Here is a 24466-nt window from a genome sequence, read left to right as displayed (position 1 = left end):
AGAGCATTTGGCAGAGGAGGTTCCAACCCCATACCCACCATGGCAATCCAAGGGATGGCAGGAGCCCCGGAAGGCGAGGGGCAGAAGCAGCAGCCATAATGGCACCACGCTGCCGGAAGGAGCAGGCAGCCAGTAGGAAGAAGGTAGAAGCGGCCTTAGCGGTTTCAGTGACAAGGCGGGCCCACTGCAGAGGAGGCAAAACAGGAACCTGCATGCCAGTGGATTGCCAGCAAGGACCTGGGGGAGCCCATCAGAGACTGGCAGGGGATCAAAGGGAGGGCCTATGACAGTGAAGGAGGCCACTTTGTAAGTGTAAAAGTGCTGGGCGGATAAATGTCTCAGTGACATCACAGGAACCAACCAATCAGTGGTGTACACAGCAGGAAATGTGCAGACACCCTCCCCACCCAACTTGACCTTGAGCGAATGGGCATTTCCTAAACCAACACCTTCTTGTTTCTCTTGAGAAGCATTACATGTCTTCTTTACCTTTGTACTGTGAGTCTCCACATGAGATTTCTTACATGGGGACGCTCAAGTGTAAGGAGATGCAATGTTAGCTGGGAAGCATAGTTGAAAAAGACAGACCGAGTGGAAATTGCTCCTCAGAGGGTTTGTTAATTTCATCTTTGCTTCCAGCAAGGGGAGGCGAAATTGACAGAGCCTTCCAGGAGGCAAAGATGAAATTAACAAACTGCCAGCTCTGTCTTTTTGAACTACGCTTCTTGGCCAACACTGCGTCTCCTTATGCTTCCAAAATAGTAAAGCGTCCAGTAGCTCCTTTAAGACTAACCAACTTTATTGTAGCATAAGCTTTCGAGAACCACAGCTCTATTAATCAGATACATAGAAGAGAGCTGTGGTTCTCGAAAGTTTATACTATTTTGCAACTACAGACTAACATGGCTAACTCCTCTGGATCCTTATACTTGAGCGTCCCTGTGTAAGAAGTCTTGTGTAGAGAGACTGTGAATCTCACACTCCCAGGAAATTGTTGATGACATACCCCTTTCCACCCCCCTCTCTGAACATCCCCAAGCAAGGTGTCGACGGAATGCTCTCAACATGGTCACCTCTGCAAGCAGTGAGAGATGACAATCTCAGAGAGAAGGGTGGATTTATTGTCTCATTTTGAAGTTGAGAAGGAACCATTGGGAAAATACAGATTTATTTTTTTTGTGCGGTTGACAAATCAGAATAAAGATAAAGAAAACGAAAACAGGAACCTGCATGCCAGTGGATTGCCGGTGGAATGGAGTGCAGGGTGTGTGTGTGTGTTCAGATGTGATATATATGATTGCTCAAATAAGGACAGTAACCACAGCAACAGAGAGGTTATATCTGCTCTAATTCCATAATGTATTTCAGGAGGCGGGTTTTTCCTTCCAAACTCAGATTGCACAGTGCGGTGTCCTAACCACTGATGGAAGAAGGCGGCACTTTGTTATTTAGACAGATATTGATGGACAGGAGTGAGTACAGTCCTAGATGCCTCCTGATTATGGATTTCTGAGAGACAACGGAGGAGCTGTGCAATACAGGGAGAGAAATGTATGGCTTAGAGCTTTCCGAAAACATTATGTCTCTCGATCTGTGTAGGTGCTGTGTTCGTGGGAACGGGGAGCCTTCCAACTGTCTGTATTGAGAGCAGGTGGTCCCTGTATTGTGTGAATTGGGCAACACATGGATTTTTGTATGTGCATACTGCCACCATACATGCAAACCTGAGCCCTGGAAAATCTGGTTCACACATTTGGAGGCAGCACACACATAGGAAATCCACACATTGCCCACTTCACGCAAGAGAGCAATCATACGTCTTGGGTACATTATGGGTACCATTGGTGTCCAATATATGTGGTTGGCAGGTTTCCAGTTTGTGTGAATGTAACGTCTGCTGAGGGTTTCGGTGTTCGTTCACAAATGCATCACTTGATTTTTTTCTGTATTAGAAGCTGGTCTCACACATGGACGCTGATAGCTGCAGCTCCGAAGGATGAATTGCATGTGTGAATGTTCTGTCATAAATCTAATAACAGGGACAGAAATTTTATATTACCTCATATGCAGCATTTATCAATGAAGTCAATTCCCTGTCACACCAGGAAATGATGTCAAGGAACGTGAGTGCATGAATGAATCGGCCCTGGATGACTCAGGGCTGAAAGTATGAACTGATTGTATTTAAAGGGATTTAGGTCATATGAATGTTCTGTCTGTGACAGCCCTTTCACACGATTAAGTCATGTATGAAATCAGCTGGTGGGAATCTAGTTGGAGTGGGAACATGAGGGGGAACTGTCAGCGAGGGCCTGACATCACTTCTTGGGAAAACCCAGAAGTGACATCATACCTCTCTAGGAATTGCCAGAACTTCTATGGTAAAACCACTGAGTTTCCATCAGTTCCTAGAGTGGACCGAATTGACTTCCAGGTTTTCTCTGGAAGTGATGTCGCACTGTCACAAATGGCATTCTCCCCCCCCCCCATTATTTTTCTCCTGGTGGCTGCAGGAGTGGCAGCAGGAACCAGGTTGGGAATCCCCCATCCCTGGAGGAAAACTGGCAGCTCAGTGTGCGTACCAACCTTTAAAACCAGGTGCCTCAACTTGGACATGAAGAAATCCTAGTCAGCACAGTATTCCTTGAAATGTACAAAATCAGTTCGGACAAACTGCACAGCCTCATTTTAGATCATCATTATTAATAACAATGGTTAGACTGCCATCAATGAATGTGATTCTTCACAGAGTAACCTAGCACCAAATCAGAAACTTTTCAAAAGGCAGCTCTTCAGATTTGCTTTCAGAAGCTTCTGTGACATTTTGACATTTTCTTCCATGAACAGCAGGCGCCGACATTATTTTACAAACTGCTTTGGAACGTCCCTTCAGTTTTCACAGAAGTGGGGTGGATTGGTGTTTGACAAACAGAAATCCAAAGTCCAGACCTCTTTGGGTTGGACAGACCTAGCTATACACGCCTATGGTCTGGATTTAGAGTTGCCAGCCTCCAGGTGGATCCCCAGACTACAAAGATCAGTGCCCCCGGAGGCTACGGCAGCTTTGGAGGGAGGACTGTGTGATATCCCATCACTTCTGAGGCCCCTCCCCTCCCCAAATGCCCCCCTCCCCAGGCTGCATACCCAAATCGCCCCCAAACCAGAGTTGGCAAATCTATGTTCATACCCGCCATCAGCTACTGTTGCTGCTGTTGACAAGATAAACCTTAAGATGGGACCTTGAGTCATTATCATTCCCAGCTTCTTTGCAACCGTGTTTCTCACGGTTTCCAACATGGGCTGTTTCCACACGGCTTACCTTGTTCCGGAAAACAGCGAAATCTTGCGCGAAGATTCTCGCGAGATTTCGTGCAAAGTCTTCTCGCGAGATTTCGTGCGAGATTTCACTGTTTTCTGGAACAAGGTAAGGCATGTGGAAACGGCCATGCTTAGATACTGAGGCACATGCAATCCCTGTAAGTTGCAGCAAACCTTACAGCGATGAATGCGTTTGTTGCAGCAAACGCAATGCTGCAGCATCCAGAGCTTTAATCACTCTTGTAAAGTGGTAGGGAATTTTTTAAAATAGTATTCATATAAAGCTTCAATTTTTGCCTTTGCTGCTATGAAGACCTGGACACGCTCCTATCGACTTCTTTGTATGAAATAGAAGTGGTTTTAGTTGAACCATTGAATATTGTAACGGGTTTCTTCACAGGAATTATCATTTGCATCAGGGGTTTTTTTCAGCTGGAACACAGTGGAACGGAGTTCCGGAACCTCTTGGAAATGGTCACATGGCTGGTGGCCCCGCCCCCTGATCTCCAGACAGAGGGGAGTTGAGATTGACCTCCGCACAGCTCCAGCTTCAGCCGTGCGGAGGGCAATCTCAACTCCCCTCTGTCTGGAGATCAGGGGGCGGGGCCACCAGCCATGTGACCATTTTCTCCGAGGGCGACCCACTGAGTTCCACCACCTCTTTTCCCAGAAAAAAAGCCCTGGTTTGCACTATAGGCACCAGCACTTTATGTATAGGTCTGGATTTTGAGGCTTGTCGTGTACCCGTATTGATTGAAGAACTAAGAGTTAACGTAAGTATAAAATTGAAATTGATATATAATTGATTGTTGCTTTAATTTGTTAGTTTTTCATGCTAATTGGTTTGGTTACTGCTAGGAAGATAAGGTCGAATGCAGCAAAGAAAGAGGGCATGACTTGAACTTGCAGTTAACTTGTTGATTTCTTATTGAATCGATGTCTGTTTTAATGGAATTTTCCCCACATTTTGGTAAATCTGTATTATTATTATACACAATAAACAGTGAACTGAACAATTATAAATTTCCCCTCTACCACTTACCCAAATATAATCCAAGACACTAACCACAGGGATGCAGAGAAATATGTGTTTTATTGTTACACAAAACTCAGATGCATGAGGTTCCCGGGACCTGATGCGTACTGAGCTACCTTATCCTTAAGCCTAAATACTTTAATGCTCAATTGTTTACAGAACAAAATGAATCAAAAGATCAAAAAGGTTATTACAAACAGTTCACTTAGACTTCATCTTACAGAGAGCGATGGCACCATTACTTTGAGTGGCAAGATACAGTCAAAATACGTAATACGAATAAGAATCCTTTTTGGCTCCTTGTGGTAAGGCCAGAACATGAAAAATCTGCAATATAAAGTGTCCAGGGCCGAACAGATAAAAATTGCTTATAGTTATGTATTTACAAAGTTGTGTAGTGTCATGCCAACCCGCAGCATAGCAACAATCACAACAAGAGACATGGAATGTGCTGTTTAGGTATTTTCCATAGCTTTCACATTCCAGGCAAAGTTTCTTGCTCACAAAACTAAAATGATAGGGGTCTTTATTAAAAATAAAGTTCTTGGGCTTTCTCCCACACACTCCAGCCCCCAAGATGTTGCACAAAGTGGCCAAGGGATTGGCTTCCAGGAGATCAGCCTGAAGGCCTGATCGGCTGTGGACTTCAGTCTCGAGTTTGAACTCATTTTTGCTGACATTTTTGTTTACTCAAGATTAATTCTAAAGCAGGCTTGGTTCCTATGCCTGGTTTCTGCTCTATCAGCACTAGAAGAAACCTCACGACATGCAGTTTTGCATGAAGAGTGATGTTTGAAAAGCACAGAAGTGAGGTGGTGATACGAAGCCATTGCATAGAAAATGGCTTTATCTGTGTAAATACGAGACTGTCTGTCTCCAAGGAAGGCACTTCAAAAATAATAGAAAGCAATCATATCTGAGGTTTAGTTTATTTTGGTTACAAGCGTGAACTCCTAAACGTGCCCTATGGATGCGTGTGCTGTAAAATGGCTGGATTAGAACACAAAGAGTTTGTGATAAATGATACATGGAACTGGAAAAAAAAACCCTGCTCTATACAAATGCAGGTGTACTTGGATAATGTTACACAGCTACTGAAGAGGAATTCTTAAATGACCCAACTTAGGAAATAGGAAACGGAGAGAGATGCTGTGCCTAAACAGGTGCACAAATTATGGAGATGAGTACCGATCCTGAACCATTGTATTATACTAGAATGCCTGCCCATATGAGACAGTCTTTTTCCTGCAGCATGCGCTCAATATCTTTATGGTGCATTGTTCCAGATGTTCGCTACGCAAAGCGAAGCCTTCCTCCAAATTAAGGAGCCTTCTTCCATTATAAATGGTTCTTCCAATGGAAGAGTTACTTAAGGGAGTCTCCTAAGGCTGGAAGAAGGCTTCCTAGGCTGCAGGAACATCCTCCAGTTTAAGCTATGATACCACCCAGTCAGCCACATGTCCTCTGGTGGCTGCTCTTTTGGATAGTGAATATTTAGGCATGAGCATCACATCCAACCTCCAGGTAGGACCTGGAGATCTCCTGGAATTATAACTGATCTCCAGACCAGGGCTTTTTTTTCTGGCAAAAGAGGTGGTGGAACTCAGTGGGTTGCCAGCACAGTGGGAAACTCTTGGCGGTAGGTGGTGCCCCCGGTACCACAGGTGTGCACACAAAATGCGTGCATGCTCCCAGGACCAATGACATCACTTTGTGTCAGCTGGAACAAGGAGGGAGTTTTTAAAAGTTTAAATCACTCTCGGTGAAAATGGTCACATGGCTGGTGGCCCCGCCCCCTGATCTCCAGACAGAGGGGAGTTTAGATTGCCCTCCGTGCCACATGACGCGGAGGGCAATCTCAACTCCCCTCTGTCTGGAGATCAGGGGGCGAAGCCACCAGCCATGTGACCATTTTCAAGCAGTTCCGGAACTCCGTTCCACCACGTTCCAGCTGAAAAAAAGCCCTGCTTCAGACTACAAGGATCGGTTCCCCTGGAGGAAATGGCATCTTCAAAGGGTGGACTCTATGGTCTCATATCACTGCTGAGCTCCCTCACCTCCCCAATCTCTGCATTCTCCAGCTTCTGCCCCCCAGTCTCCAGGAATTTCCCAATCCAGAGTGGCAACCCGAGCTTCGGAGGATGTGAATAAAGACACTTACCCATCCCCTTTATGCTCCATTCTGCCCTGAAGTTCACTGGGTCACTCTGAACCAGTCACTTTTTAAAAATTATTTAAGTCATTTATAGTCCGCCTTTCTCACTGAGACTCAAGGCAGGTTACATCGTTCTTTAACAGGGCATGATGCAGACTGAATCTGAGACTTTGTGAGCAGAAAGCAGGTGGATCTATTGCTGAGCTGTAGCCCTGCCTTGATTGGGAAGTGACACTTATTGGACAGTACCCACAAACAGAGCTGCTGTAGCACAGTGGTTCAGTGGTTCGGCTGCGAATCAGCACTCTACTGGTTCGAATCCCACCTCTGCCATGAGCTCAGTAGGTGGCCTTGGGTAAACCACCCCTCTCAGCCCCAGCTCCCCAGCTGTATTGTGGGGTTAATAATAACACTAACTTGTTCACAGCTCTGGGTGAGGCACTAATCTGTCTAGAAGAGCGGTATAGAAGCGCAGATTATTAAACAGTCCAGTTGTCCCTCAAAAGAGCAGATTGCTTCATAGAATCAGACTAAATCGCTGAATCCAGTAACCTGTTCCCCACTGAGACTAGCCAGGTGCTTTCAAGATGCTTTTACGCACAGCTTGAATGTAATAGATTTCCCCTATTTATCACCAGCATCTGGCAGTCAAAATATATACTACCTCTAACTATGAGGGCTTCGTTTTAGTGATCATTCTGTTTCAATACAGCAGTTTCAGTTAGAGCGGTCCCTCAGTGGAACAGGCTTCCTCAGGAGATGGTGGGCTCTCCTTCTTTGGAGGTTTTTAAGCAGAGGCTAGATGGCCATCTGACAGCAATGCTGATTCTGTGAACCTAGGCAGATCATGGGAGGGAGGACAGGAAGGGTTGCATCAGAGCTTAGTTCTTATGGACCCTTCTTACATGCCCAGGGTAATGCTGATTGCCACCTTGGGGTCGGGTAGCAATTTTCCCCAGCCCAGTTTGGTTAGGGATCCTGGAGGTGTTTCACCATCTTCTGGGCATGGAGCAGGGGTCACTGGGGCAGTTGGGGGGGGGGTGTAGTTGTGAAGTTCCTGCATTGTGCAGGGGGTTGGACTAGATGACCCTAGAGGTACCTTCCAACCCTATGATTCTTCTTCTTCTTCATGGGGAGGCGCATGCTTTGCTCAAGGGACCTCAAAACAGTTGCTCTGGTTCACAGGGAAGGTTCATTATGAGTGACACTAAGTTTTACTCTGCCTACAAGTAACCAGCTGTCACAGCTGCTGGAGCCCAGGGAAGCTGTCTGTAGGCTGCCACCACTCTGGTTTCCTAAAGAAGGGCCCAGAGCACCCAACTAACACCTTTTGTTGACTCTTTCCCAGTAGGTTTGATCTATTACATGACCAAATGAGGCATGAGGACCCAGGCAGAATAATAAAGAACTTTATTTAAAAGGTTTATTAATAACTGGTTCTCAAACTTTGTATATTAAAAAGAATAGTAAAGGTTGCTGAACAAACAATACTAAAATACCCTAATGCATCTAACTAGACTGCTCTTAACTGTCTCCTAGTGACTGTCTTCCAACTATCTCACCCCTTCTGGATGAGGGATCCCTCCGTCTGCAGCAGCCTCTCCTCAGCTCTGCTCCCTAGAAGTGAACCCCCTCCCCCTGTGATGAGGCCTTTTATCTCTTCTCTCAGGCACCATCCCCCTATTTTCCTAATGGTGCACATTTTCCCTCCAAATCCCCTCTTACCCAATCACAGGGGCCAAAGGGAACCTGGGAAATGTAGGCCTTGCAGTAACTTTAGTGCAGGCTTCCCCAGAGCCACTAGGCCTCACTAGGCCCAGGCTCATAACACCAGCAATATAAGCTTTGCCTTCCCACTTTCTCGCTATCCTACTGCTGTTTCCAAAGCCACCAGACTAATCCTATATCCTCCCCCTGTTCACTTCCCGTCTTCATTGCACAGACCTCCAATGCTTTAGGGACTAGCACCTTTTCAATAATGTCATATACGATCAGGATAGGCTAAAAATCATATAGCGTCAGTCACAAAGGTGACTCACTGCCCACAGGACTGCCAAGCCTCCGCTTCACAGCCTCCCAAGAATTTGCATGCTGTAATTCTCATCAGAGTGAATTCTCGGGTGTTCGGTCAGAGTACCGTGGGTACCGAAGCTCCTCCCACATTCGTTGCAGATGTACGCCCCGTGTGGTTTCTCAGATGCCTTGTGAGTTTGGAGCTGGAAATAACCCTTTTGCCACACTCCGTACTCCCCCCCCCCCCTCGTGTGGACCCTTCCCTCTCAACCTAACCTACTTCAGAGGTTGTTGAGAGGATAAAATGGAGGAGAGGATAACGGTCTATGCTCGCTAGCTCCTTGAAGGAAAGACAAGATAAAAATGTGATAGTTTTAGCAGCAGAACTTGCTAAATTCTATACATCTCCCTCTGGTGGGTATGCAGTGCTGGTATAGTTTTTTTGGCGGGGGAGGAGTGGATTAGAGTGTATGCAAAGCTTTGCCCTCCCTCACAATGAAAAAAAAAACCTTGAAGGTTTGACTTTTGTCCATCTCTGCGGGGACTTGTTGCCTGGGCAGTTTTGGCCTCTTGATTTTTCTTGGAAGAAAAATCCTCTGTAAAAAAAAGTGGGTTTTTTTTACGATTTTCTCTGCCAAGCTAAGCATGTTCTCCAACAGTCCCTATTGGAGACAGCTTCTGTCCCTGGTAAATCATTGTCCCTCTCTGCTTTTGACTTCGGGGCATGGCGTGTTTAAGACGTTGATGTGATTTGCCTTTTCATTCTCCGGGGTTTTCGTTCTCTTCCCAGGGTTTCTAAAAGTAAAATCCCAGATGCATCTTGTTATCGGTGCGCATGTAAATAAACACCTTTGCTACCGGCAACAGAATATCAAGCCCCTCTTTGCTAGTCCCTGGCATGGCTGGAATTCTAAAGAAGCTGAATTTTGCCTGGCTTGGAGCCAATAACCAATGTCGTTCCACATTATGCCCACACTTGGTGGTCACTCACTCTTATGCCCTGCTGTGTGCCACTCTACACTGAACATAAGTTTACAGAATTCGCAAAGGTCATTTTACTACCATGCAATTAGGGTTGTTGGAGTGTTTCTTTCATTCCTTCCCCCTCCTCCCCTTTTGGTTTATTGCTGTGGTCCATTCACCGAATTCAAACAGTTGTCTCTTTCGTTCGGAGGATGGTGGAGGTTATTCTAACTGGACAATGAACGATGTGCCATTGATGCCAAAAAGCATTCATGCTAATCATGGTGATTACGGTGAGTGCCTGATGGATTAATAATGACAGGATACTTCAGATCAAGTGGTCGCAGTGTAATTAAGGTCATGCGGCTTCGCTGTAGTCCTTAGGCTCGGCTTTTTGTAATTAAACAGAAAGGGACCGAGAAATGAGGGCAAACAACCTCTGGTGCTCTTCTGCACATTGAATGCTGTGCAGAATTGAGGATTTGGACACCCGAGGAGCTCTGCTTTCATGGCCCTCCCGGTTAAGGAGCCGTGCTTAGCAAGGTACACCTGGTATCTGGCATCCATCCCTCCAGACTAAACAGTTGTAATGCATGCTGTTTGGGGATGGTTTGGAAAAGCATTTGCAATCTCTGGCCACAGGAAATGTATTAGGCTCATTCTGAAAGCATTGGTGTTTGTTGGTTCCTGGTTTGTTTTTGAGGGTATTTCAGGAGCGGACCATTACAGCCCTAAAAAGGCTTTCGAGACATTTGACCCTGCTTTTCTCATACAGGCTCAGAACAGCTTACAATAAATAATAGATCACAATGTAAATCAGGTAACAAACAGCTAGGATTTGTATAGCTCTTTCTTTGTTTCAGGCCCTGCACGTACATGGGGTTATAATATTTCAAAGAGTTTGGTAAGGTATACCAGTATTATGAGCCGTATATTGCAGGTTGGGGTGGGGAGAGACTGTAGCTTGCCAAAGCCCATCTAATAGAGTCCAGTAGCACCTTTAAGACTAACCAACTTTACTGTAGCATAAGCTTTCGAGAATCACAGTTCTTTTCGTCAGATGCATGGAGGGTAAGAAGAAACTGGCCCATCTAGTGACTTTGGGGTGGCAATAAGATTTGCACCCATGTGGATCACAGCCTCTGTGCTGCACCATCTGTATTAGAGCTGCCAACCTCCAAGTGGTGGCTGGAAATCTCCCAGAGCTGCAATCGATCTCCAGGCTACAGAGATCAGTTCCCCTGGAAAAAAATAGCTGCTTTGGAGGGTAGACTCTAATGGCTTGATATCCTGCTGGGATCCCTCCCTTCCCCCAAAATCTCCAGGAATTTCCCAATTTACAGCTGGCAACCCTAATCTGTATTTTGTTTGTGCTGTACTAGACACTGGTATTTTTTCTGCCCTGCTCAATGTAAATCTTCTTAGCACATTTCTCCCTTCAGTGTTTCTGCTATTGATATCATTTACTGCTGGTTGAGTCTCACCAGAGATTCATATTCTGTCTTTGCCAATTTTATTGGGATGTGTTTCTTCTGGTTGGCTGGACGGCGTCTCTGGCAGGAAGACAGAGCCAAGCTGATATTCTCATTTCTCCAGCCACTAAGGAATGGCGGTTGCGATGAGGTTTCTGTTGGTTGGTTGGGTAGAGTCGGAAGCCGTTGGCAGGTAACCAAGTTGGGTTGATCTTTTCTCTTTCAATTTCTATGAGTCCGATCATTTCCATAGCAGAAAATAACAAAGCTTCAGTTTGTGGGCATGCTGAGTTAGGGCAAAACCTGACCTCCTGCCCCATAGAACTGGAGGACCCCCCCCCAAGGGCAGCCTACCCATTAGGCATACCTAGGCAGTTGCCCAAGGCACCAAAGGATGGAAGGATGCCAGGGGCACCAGCAGACCCTTGTTGGGGCAGGCCGCAGCCTTGAGTGGTACCCCGGGTCTAAGCGACAATGGCTGGTCCACCATGTTTGCTCCCTTGCCTTCCCCCATGAGAGAGGAAGAATAAGTGCTGTATTGGGATCCACTCCCTTTTCTCTGGCTTGGTGATCTGCATTCCCCAACCCCATCCCTGTAAAGGAGAGAGGGAGGAAAAGCAGAAAGCAGCCGGTTCTTCCATGCTTCCTCCCTCTTCCCTTGCCGTAATTTGGGAGAAGGCAGTTCACCCGGCCTCCCTCCCTTCTCTGCCACTAGGGAAGGAAGAAGGAAAGAAGCGCAGGCGACGGTGCTCCCTCCCTTCAGCTTCGTGATAGTTTTGAGGCTAGGAATTTGCTTGGACTGGGGCAGGTTCGCATGTATGTATCCAGGTAGGGGGAGAGGCGCTAGTAGCAGCTGGCCTAGGGTGCCAAAATAATAACAACAATAATAATAACAACAACAGCAGTGTGCTTATATACAACTCTTCTAGACAGATTAGTGCCCCACTCAGAGAGGTGAACAGTCAGCACTATTATTATCCCCACAATGCAGCTGGGGAGCTGAGCTAAGAGGAGTGGCGTACCCAAGCCCACCTGCTGAGCTCATGGCAGTAGTGGGATTCGAACCAGCAGAGTGCTGATTCACAGTGCAGCCACTTAACCACTATGCTACAGCAGCTCAGCCAAAAGCCCTTGGGCTGGCCCTGGTGGCCCCCATGTTGCCGGGAAGCCTTTAGATGTCTATGCACGGTACTTCAGCAGGCTCAGCTTATGTTTCCCTGCGTCACTATTCAAGATTGAAATCAGGGGCTGCAGGAACTGTCCATGGAAAAGGAAATCTCAGTAAGCGTGATAGTAAAGAGTTCAGTAGCACCTTTAAGACTAACCAACTTTATTGTAGCGTAAGCTTTCGAGAACCACAGCTCTCTTTGTCAGCATCTGACAAAGAGAGCTGTGGTTCTCGAAAGCTTATGCTACAATAAAGTTGGTTTGTCTTAAAGGTGCTACTGGACTCTACTATTTTGCAACTACAGACTGACACGGCTAACTCCTCTGGATCAGTAAGCATGTGACATAATGGTATGTTGATTAAATCCCTGCTTTTTGCGCTAGTTAGGCATAAACTTTCACCGTCATCCATGCTCTTTCTGATTGCGGCCCTTTGAGTATTGAGAACTAACTGAATTATTCTTGTGAGTCCTGAAAACAGGCAGGCAAACTTTATAGTGGCCCTTTGGAGGGAAGGACAGGGGGTTTTGGTCATGCTAGATTCCCTTGGGCTGGGATCTTTACATTGGAAATCTGATGGCGTTCTCATACCCGATAAATGCATGCACGTTATATACTCAGAGATACCATTACAGCGATACGAAAGCTGAACATGTTTTTTAAAAAGCAAACCCCTAGCCTTAGAAGCACTTTCATTAATATTGTATAGTCAGAACGAATATGCCTCATTTTCAGAGAAGGAATATTATAATGGTTATCAAAAGCATTTACTCACCATATGTCAAGGTCCCCCCAAAGTAGGTTATTTGATTCCCAAGTGGCGGACTACATGAGCATAGCAGAGGAGTGATTGTATGAGGGCTTGGGCCGGTCATGAGAAATGGCGTGTCCCTTAACTGTTGTGAAAAGGTACAAGTGGTGAATTGGGTGTGCTCCTGTAGAGTTGGTAAACAATTAACTGTTTCCGGTATAGAAGATGCCTAGGTATGTCTTCAGGTGCCATGATAAAATTAGGACTTGCAGACCTGAAATTGAGCTCTGGAGATATGGTCCATTGTAGCGTTTTTAGAGCAAGGCATTGATTTGAATGGACTGTGACAAGGTAACACAACTTGTATCTGGAATATCTGTGCTTCATCACAATTGTATTGTTGGATCAGACAGAGGTCTATCTAGTCCAATAGTTGTGAAACTCATGAGTAGGCCGTGAAGGTTATCGCCATCCGTCTCCTGCTGTTTGTCTCCATCATCTGACGTGGCTTGACTAACAGATATTGGTAGACACAGCCCACCCTGATTTTGTTGAACCCTTTTTAAAAGCCATCTAAGCAGTCCGCTGCCCTCACCACTCTCAATTATAACTTGTCGGGAGAAGTATTTCCTGATATTTGCCCTGACCTGTCAATGCAAGTATTTATTTGTTTTATTTAAAACATTTAAATGCTGCACTTCTACCCAAGTAGGGTCCCCACTAAAATACTAAAAAGAATTTAAAGCGACGTTTTCAAACAATTTAAATTTATATTTAAAATAACTTTCAAAATAGTCTTAAAAAAAATTCAGCAAACACACACACGTACAACGAAAGAACAGGGAAGGCCAAGAGTAGGCTAAGAGTGTGTGAATGTCCCAAAGCTTCCCAATGAGTCTCTGTTATTTATTTAATTTAATTTAAAATATTTATATGGCAGCATGGAGATTTGGTCGAGGGTCTCCCAGATCCTAGTCTGAAATTGTTACCATTGCATCCTACCAATAGCTGCTGTTGAACAGTAACAAGCATCCTGGGCTGGGTGAGTCATGCAAGACCTGTAGTAGCAAGTTGCCTGGGGTTGCTGCCAGTCGTGGTCCCGATGAGTCTTCCCTCAAAAGCCAAAGCAGCCCTGCAAAAAGCCCTGCCCCCTCTCCCTGCTTTTTATGGACAGAAACCAAGGCTTGAAGGCTGGCAATGTTGTGGTTGCCTAGCAATGGCCACTGAGGGTATTCCTTCCTTAAAACTGCAGGCATTGCTTCCATAATTTTGGATCTCCCCATGTACTTATTTTTGAAATTTCAGATTTTTCTGCAAACCTGGGGCTTTTCTCAGGTTTGTTGACAGATGCGTCTTGTTTATCTATGGTCCCAGTCTCTGGATGTAAATATCCACAGATGGGACCATGTTGAAATTATGATGTGTGAGCCGCCACCCCCGCCTGCCATGCGCTCTCCCCCCCTCTGCCGTCTTCCTGGGTACCCCAGCGAGAGGGTTCCCTCAGCCTCAGACAGGGCGGGGGGGGGGGGTTGTGTCACCAAGGCCCTTCTTCTGCCCACTGGGTTGTGAACGCATGCAATCTCTCTGGCCAACTCACACCCAGCTTCTCCTCCCCAGCCTCACGGGGAACTCCTCCCTTTATAGCACCCCTCTGACCCTCCCCGCGAGGGCCTGCCAATCATCCCTCATTCCCCATTACCCACTCGTTCCTCCCCTCCATCCCACCTGAGAATCTCCCTGCTGGTTGGCCTTGCCCCCATCCCTCACGTCCCCTTTCCCTGGTCCCCTCGTCCTTGGCTTCCTTGGAGTCCACCTCCCCTCTAAGCCTCCCTCCTGTGATTGGCTTAGGGCCTGCCTGTCACACCAGGGTTCCCTCCTGTCCATCCCCTGTCTATCCAGGGAAGAGTCTGAGTCTCTGGTCTGCCCCACCCCCAGCTTCTGGGCCAATGTTCCACCCGGCGCTCGCTCCCCCACATTCTGGCCCCGCCCGCCACCCAGGCTCGGGTGACTGGGGCCTGCCTGCCGCAGGAGTAGCTATGCTGGGCCATTCGGGGGCTGGCCCGGCGGCCGTGTTGCTGGGCTGCTCGGCTGATGCTCGTCGGGGCCCGTCGTCTGCGGCATTCCTGCACTGCTCAGCTGTTTGGCGGCCCCTTTGCTGTAGCGGTGGTGGCGCGCCTCCGAGATGCTCCTCCTTCTCCCACTGGGTGCCGGGCCCATAGATGAGTGGGGTGGGGGCTGCCGCCCAGCCCCCCGTGGGCTCGAGGGGAGGGGGGTCATCTCGGCCCAGTCCGGGCCCGGCAGAGCCAGTTCCAGACATGATGTTTGATATTATTTTGACCACTGGTGGTGGTGGAAAGTTATAGCTGGTGCCCCCAAGTTATAGCTGACTTATCTGGATTGCACTAATTCTCCAGAACAGATGTTTGTATTATTCCTTTGATTAAATTTTGTTTGCCCTTTCTTGGGTCACCTCCCATTTAGCCGCAGATGGTGGAGTCATCCTAAGCAGGGCCCCCCAAAATGATTGGAGTCGAGAGGTAGATGAGAAGGTGGTTCTTAAGGTATGCTGGTCCCAGGCTATATGGGACTTTAAAAGTCAATACCAGCACCATGCCTCATGGCACAGAATGGTAAGCTGCAGTACTGCAGTCCAAGCTCTGCTCATGACCTGAGTTCAGTCCTGGCAGACGCCAGGTTCAGATAGCCAGCTCAAGGCTGACTCAGCCTTCCATCCTTCCGAGGCTGGTAAAATGACTACCCAGTTTCCTGGGGGTAAACTGTAGATGACTGGGGAAGGCAATGGCAAACCACCCCGTAAAAAGTCTGCCAAGAAAACATCGTGATGCGACTCCCCCCATGGGTTAGTAATGACTCGGTGCTTGCACAGGGGACTACCTTTACGTTTACCAGCACCATGAACTGGGCCTGGGAGCAAATTTGGAGCCACTGCAGTTGGAACAAGACTGGATATGGTCCCTATGACTCACTCCAGTCCACATTCTGGCCACTGCATTCTGTACCAACTGAAGCTTCTGGACAGTTGTCAAGGGAATCCCCAAGCACAGCACATTGCTGTAATCTAATCTAGATGATACCAGGCCATGTGCTACAGTGGCAAAATCTTTCTTGACCAGGAAGGGCCACAGCTGGCTTACCAGCAGAAGCTGGTGAAAAGCTACCTTGGAACGAGACAAATGAAGTTAATGGCTAGGAATTTTATTTCTCAGGATGATACATACAACTTGACTTCGTTTCAGGTGCTGAACCTCTTTCTTGCCTTGCTGTTGAGCTCGTTTAGTGCCGATAACCTTTCAGCGCCGGATGAGGACGGGGAGATGAACAACCTGCAGCTTGCCTTTGCACGCATCAACCGGGGGCTCCAGTATGCCAAACGGGCCATGTGGGATTTCTGTTGCAGCGTCCTTAGGCAACCAAAGGCGACGGCTGAAAAAAAAGCCATGATGAAGCTTGTCGCTCAGAACCCATCCGTCATTCACAACTGTGTCAGCAACCACACTGCCACGGAGTCGGGCAAAGAAGAGGAGACCCACAAGGAGAACCACACCAAGAACGAGTTGGAAAGAAACGAGGAGAAGCAGCAAGGGGCTAAAGACCACAACGATGACTTTATGACCAACCCAGACTTATCCATCTGTGTCCCCATTGCTGTTGGGGAATCTGACATCGAAGATGATGAACAGAGCACATTCACGGAAACAGACCAGGTAAGGTCCGCCTTTAACAGTACATATCTGCAGTGATGGTCAATCTATTGGCAATGATATAGTAAGTTCAAAGTCCAGTAGCATTCTGCTATGCACAACAGTTCATATGCCTTGCAACGTAGGTTGCCTCTAGTCTATTGAGTCTTGGAGCAGCAAGGGGCTTTACAGGCCATCTATTGATGAGAAAGGCTTCAACCTGAGACCCTGGGGAGCCACTGCCCATCAGAGGAGACAAGATAGACCAGTCGTCTGTCTCAGTATAAGGCAGCTTAATCAACCTTCAGAATTCCCAGGATTCTTGAGGAGAAATCATTGCAGTTAAAAAAGGGTATCATAGAATCACAGAGTCCTAAGGAGCCTTAGAGGCCATCTAGTCCAAACTCCCTTGTTCAGTGTAGTAACTCCAAACTAGAACATTCCCAGCAGATGGCTATGCAGTAGGGTTGGTGAAGTAGGAGACCAGTGAAAGGGCTGGCGGAGTGGCCATTGATTTTCCCAGAAGTGATGTCATGCTTTACTAGGAATTGGCAAAAACTCTATGGTAAAACCATAGAGTTTTCAGCCGTTTCTAGAGAGGACTGACATCATGTTTGGGTTTTCCTGGAAGTGACATCAGACCATTGGCCAATGGTGATTTTTAAAATTTTATTGAGGGTGGGAGACCCCCTCAGTCCTACTCTCCAGTCCTCACCATTCAGAAGTTTCTCCTAATGTTTATCTGAAACATGCCCTCCTGTAAATGAACCCGTTGCTCTAGCCTTGTCCTCTAGAGCTGCAGAGAACTCACCCTCTTTTATAGTACCAGCTGTACAGATACTGCAAAAAGTGTGATCAAGGCTGCTAAATATGTTTAGTATAGATATATCTGTCTTACGACGAGTCATTACTGCTGTAGTTGCCTTGAAGGCCCTATCGTTGCAGAGATGAACTTTTATTCTCACTTCGTTTTGGGTGGTGAATGTGTTCTCTCTTGTGAATTGGACTGTTCTGTCTTGCGACTGCTTTATGTTTGAGAGTAATTACCGTAAAAATGGCCGTGCATACCTGAAAATGCACAAATGGCTGCGTACGCCTGAGGATGGAGAAGTATCTTGGTTTGAGTTACCTGGTGCAAGACTTTCTCAAGAATCTCTGAGACTGAAATGTTATTTGAAGGTAATATGCAAGAGAAAGTCACAACGGCTTCAAGTAGCGAGTTTTACCAGTAGACAGGGCCTCAAACGAGCTGCTAATCTTGTCTCTGTTTTGACACCTCCGTATGATTCCGATGTCTTGGGAGACGATCATGTGTGTTGAAATGGGGTTTTTCACAGCAGTCCTGTTTCTCATTTTGAGATACAATACTTTTTGTGTGTGTAACTGTGTGTGTGTATGTGTGTGAGAGATGAGCAAAGATAAGCATGTGAAAGGAGGTGTGGGGAAAAGCCTAGCTGGGGATTCTCTTATGGACAATCATTTCTCGAAGGCTCTATGGACCTTTTCAGTCTGGATTTTAACAGGAGCCATAGTTTGAATCTGGCACTGGCTGAAGGGCTAGCAATATTGTGGGGTGTGTGTGTGTGTGTGTTGTCAAGCCGCAGCTGACTTACGGAGACCCCAGCAAAGGGCTTTCAAGGCAAGTGAGAAGCAGAGGCGGTTAGCCAGTGCCTTCCTCTGCAGAGTCTTCCTTGGTGGTCACCCATCCAAGCATGGACCCTGCTTAGCTTCCAAGATGTGACATGATCAGGCCACACAATACTGCCTTCCCTCCGAGCAATATTACTGCCCACTGGTTATTAGAGGCTTTTGCAACATATTCCCTTTGGGCTCTCCATACCCCTTTACTTGTATCTCCGAATCTGTGAATCAGGACACAATAATGGAAGCAAAACCTTCTTGTTCTTTGCTGGTGTCTCAGCTTGCATGGGACAAAGCAGGCGTAGTGATAACACATAGATGGGAGCGGTAGCGTGTTGGAAGCCCAATGAGAAGTATTTCGGGATTACTATGAACCTGCAGGCCACCACTTGCTTATTGCAATGATTTGCAAGAATTTACCCTTGGGGAAATCTTCAAACTTTGGGGCTCTCTGGCACGGAACTCCAGTGTCTTGCAAAGACGGAAAGACCTTTGGGTGAGCTCAGTTTGCATAGAAAACGTTCAGGCTCGACAGGCTTAGCTGTGTGCCCCTTGAGCGTGCCCCGTTATGAAGCACATCCCCAGTGAAAAGTAGCTTCTCTACCCAACTCTTCTGACCCTGGTGTCTCTGAGGAGCTTCCATAAAATGCAATCTGAAACCCCCTGGACCGTCCCTTTGTCGGGATGGATTACCATTAATCAGGGCTTTTTTTCTGCGAAAAGAGGTGGTAGAAGTCAGTGGGTTGCCCTCGGAGAAAATGGTCACATGGCTGGTGGCCCTATTCCCTGATCTCCAGACAGAGGGGAGTTTAGACGGCCCTCCGTGCCACCGAGCAGCGCAGAGGGCAATCTCAACTCCCCTCTGTCTGGAGATCAGGGGGCGGGGCCACCAGCCATGTGACCATTTTCAAGAGGTGTCGGAACTCCGTTCCCCCGCGTTCCCCCTGAAAAAAAGCCCTGCCATTAATTACGCAGCTTTGGGCTTGGTTTCCTCCATCTGGCATCTGAATAGGTTTAAAGGCAATGGATCAAGCCCTTCAAGATGAGGTCTCCCCCTCCTGGGGGAATGTCAGAGCTTTTATGAGGAGCATTCCCAAAGCTGTGCAGTTTTGATGAAATAAATATAACGAAATGGCTGTGCGTCATTCAAAGTCTAGGCTGCTAAAGCAAGGCAGGAAAATACTAATGTTTTGATATTAGTCCAGTGGAAATTTTCCCCCTTCAATGTTACCACGCCGTCCTTGAGCAAATTATGTTGCAGTCAGGATGCTCCTTTTATAAATGGTGTATTAGGAAAATCACGTCTCACCCAGTAGGTTATCTACTGGCTGGAGGTGTAACTAGTGATGAAACAACTGTAAGAAAATAACGAAAAAACCCCTCTTAGTGCAAGCTACCTTCACCACCATACCAGCAATAATTGGAGTGTGGGGGAGGCAGGCTACCAAACAGGGGTGAAAGTCTTCTTCTTTCCGGAGAGAAAGCAAGAGGTGTAGCCCCTATTTTGATTTTTCTTACTTTTGATTTTTACATTAGCATGCTGGATACATGCTCTGATTGCTTGTATCATTTAGCTAGCAAGAAGAAAAACTCTCTTTAAAAAAGAAAAAGCACCGAAGCAGCTGCAGGGCGGAGCAACAAACAAGCGCAACTGAGCGAAATGAGGGGGGGGAGGTTAGGAAGGGAAGTCTCTTGGAGAAATTTTCAGACCCCTTGACACTTTTTTTTTGCATCAAAACTTATACATTGGGCTCCCCTGTAAAGCAGTGGTAACGTGGTGAGGTCGGAAGTGCAGCGTGTGATTCAGTGTGAGAATTCTGCCAAACTGGTTGCATTAATTGGCCTTGGGTTTCTTTTCATGTTATTTATGTCATTTATAATCCTCCGTTCTCACTGAGGCTCAAGGTGGATTACACAATGTAAGTCAATGCAATCGCCAGGGGGAGTTCTCTCATAAGCAATGCAATAGGACTAAGATTGCAGAAATCTGAAGCCAAAGCATAAGCGTTAAACATTCCATGTTAAGCAATGCAGAAAATGGTACTATGGAAGTATAAAACAATGCAATGAAAGCAAAACAATTCATCCAGCAACAGACAGTATGTACTTTCCACTGAAGTTCAGTCTGCAGCCTCGTTCCCTTTATTAAAGCATCTTCCTGAACCATTCTGTTATAATCTCACCATGTAACCTACTTGAGAAATAGGCAACCCGATTGAACAGCTTTGCATATCTAGCCCACAAAATACTCTCCTCGATCACGCATAGAAGCATCAACGCTCGTCCCTCAAAGTATGTGCTTGGAGTTGCCATCCGGGGCAGCCGTAGTTATAACAGCTGGGATGCAGGAGCCGTAACGTGTAGCTTAGCCCATATATCATCTTGTCTGTAGACATCTTCCAAAAGAAAGGGCAGGTCTCCGAGGGCTCTGCTTCCCGATTGGCGCATTGCATTCCTGGGCTTTCAGTGGCACGAGTGTGGCTTCTCAAGTAATGGGTTCGTACTTCAGCACAGAGCGCGAAGAGTGAAGACCACAAGATTTTTGTCACTTGTGAAGGGTGCTTGAATGTATTGTTTGCTACTTGGTGCCTTTCAATTATACAGAAGTGGGGGCTGGGTGCTTTGCTGCTTTTAAGAATGTCTCTGTGTTTGTCACAGGCTCTGAGAAGGGATCTGAAAGGGAGAGAGAGAGAGAGAGATGGCATCACATAAAGATTCTAGGATGTTTCAGGTTTAAGGGGAAGCGGGAGAGAATCCTTAATTAATGCGATGCAATGTACTTCGCGCACAGGGAGCTGATATGAATACTAAAGCCGCAGCGTGGAGCAATCGCAGACGAGCAAGGATTTCCAGGTTTCCCCCATTCTTTACAACCCAATTGAGTTGTTATTTCTCAGCAGCAGGGCTCATTTTGAGGGGGAACGTGCAGGAACGCAGTTCCGGTAGTTCTCCAAAGAGGTCACATGTCAGGCGCCACCCACCTGATTTGGGGCCATTTTGGGCCTGTTTTGGACTGGTTTGGGCCCAAAATGACCAGGATTGGGCCTAAAACAGCCAGGATTGGTCCCAAAACGGCCAGGATCAGGCCTCTGACGGGTGGTGGATCACTCTCCCGCTCAGCAGCGGCCCAATTCTGACAATTTTGGGCCTCTTTTCAGCCATCTTCAGCCCCTTTTTGCCATTTTGGGCCCAATTTCAGCCCTGAATGGCCAGGATTGGGTCCAAAACAGCCAGGATAGGTGAGGTCAGGGGGTGTGGCATATGCAAATCAGTTATGTCAATGACACACTTCCAGTGATGTCAAGGGGCATGGCATATGCTAACGAGTTGTGCTAATAAGTCCCTGTAGGTCTTTTTCTACAAAATGACCCCTGCTCAGCAGTCCAGCAAAGGTGTCACTGCCCGGGGTTTTTTAAACCTAGCCCAGGAGGCTAAAAGGCAGCTTGCCTCTTTGGATGATCTATCTTTATAATTTGGAAAGATAACATCGAAACCCACAATCCATTATTGAGCATCAATATATATTTTCTACACACTTTGCAGTTGTTTTCCGAAGCAGCAGGTGTTTCATGTCTGATAGATCCTGTCGGCTGCTTTCTCCACCACCCCCAGTATCAAAAAGAGAAACAGTCAACCAAAAACAACCCGAATGGCTCAGTCAAATAGTTCCAGCTGATAATGATTCACTGTTCCCTTTGAAATGTTCACCACCTTTCCTCTAGAATAGCTGCATCCACTATAAGAGACTTGTTGTCGTAGGAAATTCAGTGGCTTAGGAAGTGGTCACTTTCTCTGTTCTGTTTAACCAGACATTACTAATTGGATACAATCCATATCATTTACAAGAAAGCGGCTTCCGTTTTGACTACTAGAGCTTTCCCCCACTTACCCTTTGCATCCTTGTCTCAATCGCTCGTGTGCAAGGAGTTTGAGCATGTTGTCGAGAAACTCTTTGTAGGCTCCACACCTTCACAAATGCTCGAGTGCATTGATTGTTTGCCTATATGCCCATCTTCCCTGCAATGTTAATTTTTACTCTACTTCCTAGTCCTCAGCGATAGACTTTGGTGGAGTTTCCCTGCCTCTGTCTGATTAGAAGAACAAATCTATTGCTTGCTCTCTGTGGTTGGTCTGTATGGATCCGTCAGCGATTTTGCTTCTTGTCTCCGCTCTTGGCAATGAGAAGATGGAAGGCCATCTCACATTACCATCAGAGGAAACAAATATGCTCAGAATTGATCTCAGAAACTGAGCGATAATTAAAACTGGGTTTTTTAAGATGCACAGCAGTTTTCAACTGAGAAGATGAAGTGCGAATGCAACAAACATGGGTTTGTCTCCTGAGTACAAAATTCTTGTGAGTGAAGATTTTGCCCAGTCCTAGAAATGATCAGATCTGTACGATAGTACTGTTGTTGCCGGGGTGTGCTCATTCAGTGTTCCCCCCTAACCTGCTACAACTGGGAGGCACAACTCAAACCATTACATGGCCCACAATCACTCTTAATTGGAATGAAGCCGGCCATATTGTGAAAGTAGGACATCACCAGGCCCCGCCCCACAGCATCATCAGAACTTGTTCCATGAGATACATTCTGTAGATAAATTGCACATTGCAGAATCATACATCCTTGATTTGCCTCGGGGTTGTACAGGGAAAGGAGAGAGGGTTTAACCCTTTGGCTCCCGCTTGGCTTCATTGTTTAAAACCTGACTCCTTAACTGTCCAGCTAATAAATGCATAAACTTCTAAATGTTTATTAATAGTGAAGTTTCCCCCCCTGCACCTTCTTGTGAACAGTCCAATCTTGTTTGTTTATAAACACGCACACACATACCAAGACCTACAACATATCAGTCTATATAATAATGAAAACAACAACAGCATTCGATTTATATATCACCCTTCAGGACAACTTAACGCCCACTCAGAGTGGTTTACAAAGTATGTCATTATTATCCCCACAACAATAATCACCTTGTGAGGTGGGTGGGGCTGAGAGAGCTCCGCGAAGCTGTGAATGATGGAAGGTCACCCAGCTGGCTTCAGGTGGAGGAAGAGAGAATCAAACCTGGCTCTCCAGATTAGAGTCCTGCCGCTCTTAACCACTACACCAAACCGGCTCTTTCTGGCTTCCCATGCATCTCAGTGGAAAGACCCTATGACTGTACACATTCCTTAGCATGTTCACTTTTCTCGCCAGTGAAATAACTAAGAAATTTTTTGCCACTCAGCAACTCTGTGCATGTGTCAGAGGTCTCATGTGCATATTCAAGACAACTATTTCTCTGTCTTAGCCTTACCAAAAAAAATCCACTGACAAAAGCTCTTCGCTGTGTTTAGCCTGTAGGTACCCAAGTCTGCCATTTGTGGCCTAAAAGAAAGGGGAAAAAAGGACCAGTGCTCCAATTTATGGAGCACTGATCGCATTTAGGACATGGCTTCTTGCCCTGGTAAAATGGCTATTTCAAAGGCTGTCCTTTCTCTTCCTGGAAGGGCACAAACTCTTTGGAGATGTTTTCCTTAGAGGAGAGAGTGAGAACTGTTGATTCTGCTGTCTGATGAACATGAACAGAGCGAGAGAGAGTCAGCCATAAATGGACCTAGCAAAAATATTTGGAATGGAAGGTCTTCTGTCCCAAATTCCAGTAGAAACTTAGAAACAGTTGGGAATTTCTCCTGAGATCAAATGCAAGGGGCCAGGCTAGCTCAATCTTGTCAACTCTCAGAAGCTAAGCAGGATTACCCCTGGTTATTATTACTTGGACGGGAGACCACCAAGGAAGCCCAGGGTCGCTATGTGGAGGAAGGCAATGGCAAACCGCCTCTGTTTGTCTCTTGCCTTGAAAACTCTATCAGGTCTCCAGAAGTCCGTTGTAACTTGATGGCTATTTACCCGCGCACAAGAGGGACTACCAGAGGGCAGAAAGAGAGAAGAATAGTTTGCAAAGTGAGGATACTTCTCAACAGTTTGGTGTTTGGTGGTTAAGAGCCAGTTTGGTGTAGTGGTTAAGAGCGCAGGACTCTAATCTGGAGAGCCAGGTTTGATTCCCCACTCCTCCACTTGAAGCCAGCTGAGTGACCTTGAGTCAGTCACAGCTTCTAGGAGCTCTCACAGCCCCACCCACCTCACAGGGTGTTTGTTGTGGGGATAATAATGACATACTTTGTAAACAGCTCTAAGTGAGCATTAAGTTGTCCTGAAGGGTGGTATATAAATTCAATGTTGTTATTATTATTATTATAAC

The 24466-nt window shown here is 46.6% G+C and overlaps 1 protein-coding gene across 2 annotated transcripts in view; it reads left to right on the top strand.

The window, feature by feature from the left end:
* Positions 1–24466, top strand: part of SCN5A (sodium voltage-gated channel alpha subunit 5) — a 306477-nt gene that overhangs the window by 167702 nt on the left and 114309 nt on the right. For both annotated transcript variants that reach the window (XM_054990894.1, XM_054990895.1), the window contains exon 16: positions 16133–16600. In XM_054990894.1, coding sequence (XP_054846869.1) covers positions 16133–16600 — 468 coding nt within the window. The remainder of the gene's footprint in view (positions 1–16132; positions 16601–24466) is intronic.

This window comes from Eublepharis macularius, chromosome 11 (assembly GCF_028583425.1).
Source record: "Eublepharis macularius isolate TG4126 chromosome 11, MPM_Emac_v1.0, whole genome shotgun sequence".
Lineage (NCBI taxonomy): Eukaryota > Metazoa > Chordata > Lepidosauria > Squamata > Eublepharidae > Eublepharis > Eublepharis macularius.
This window is presented reverse-complemented; position numbering and strand designations above follow the sequence as displayed.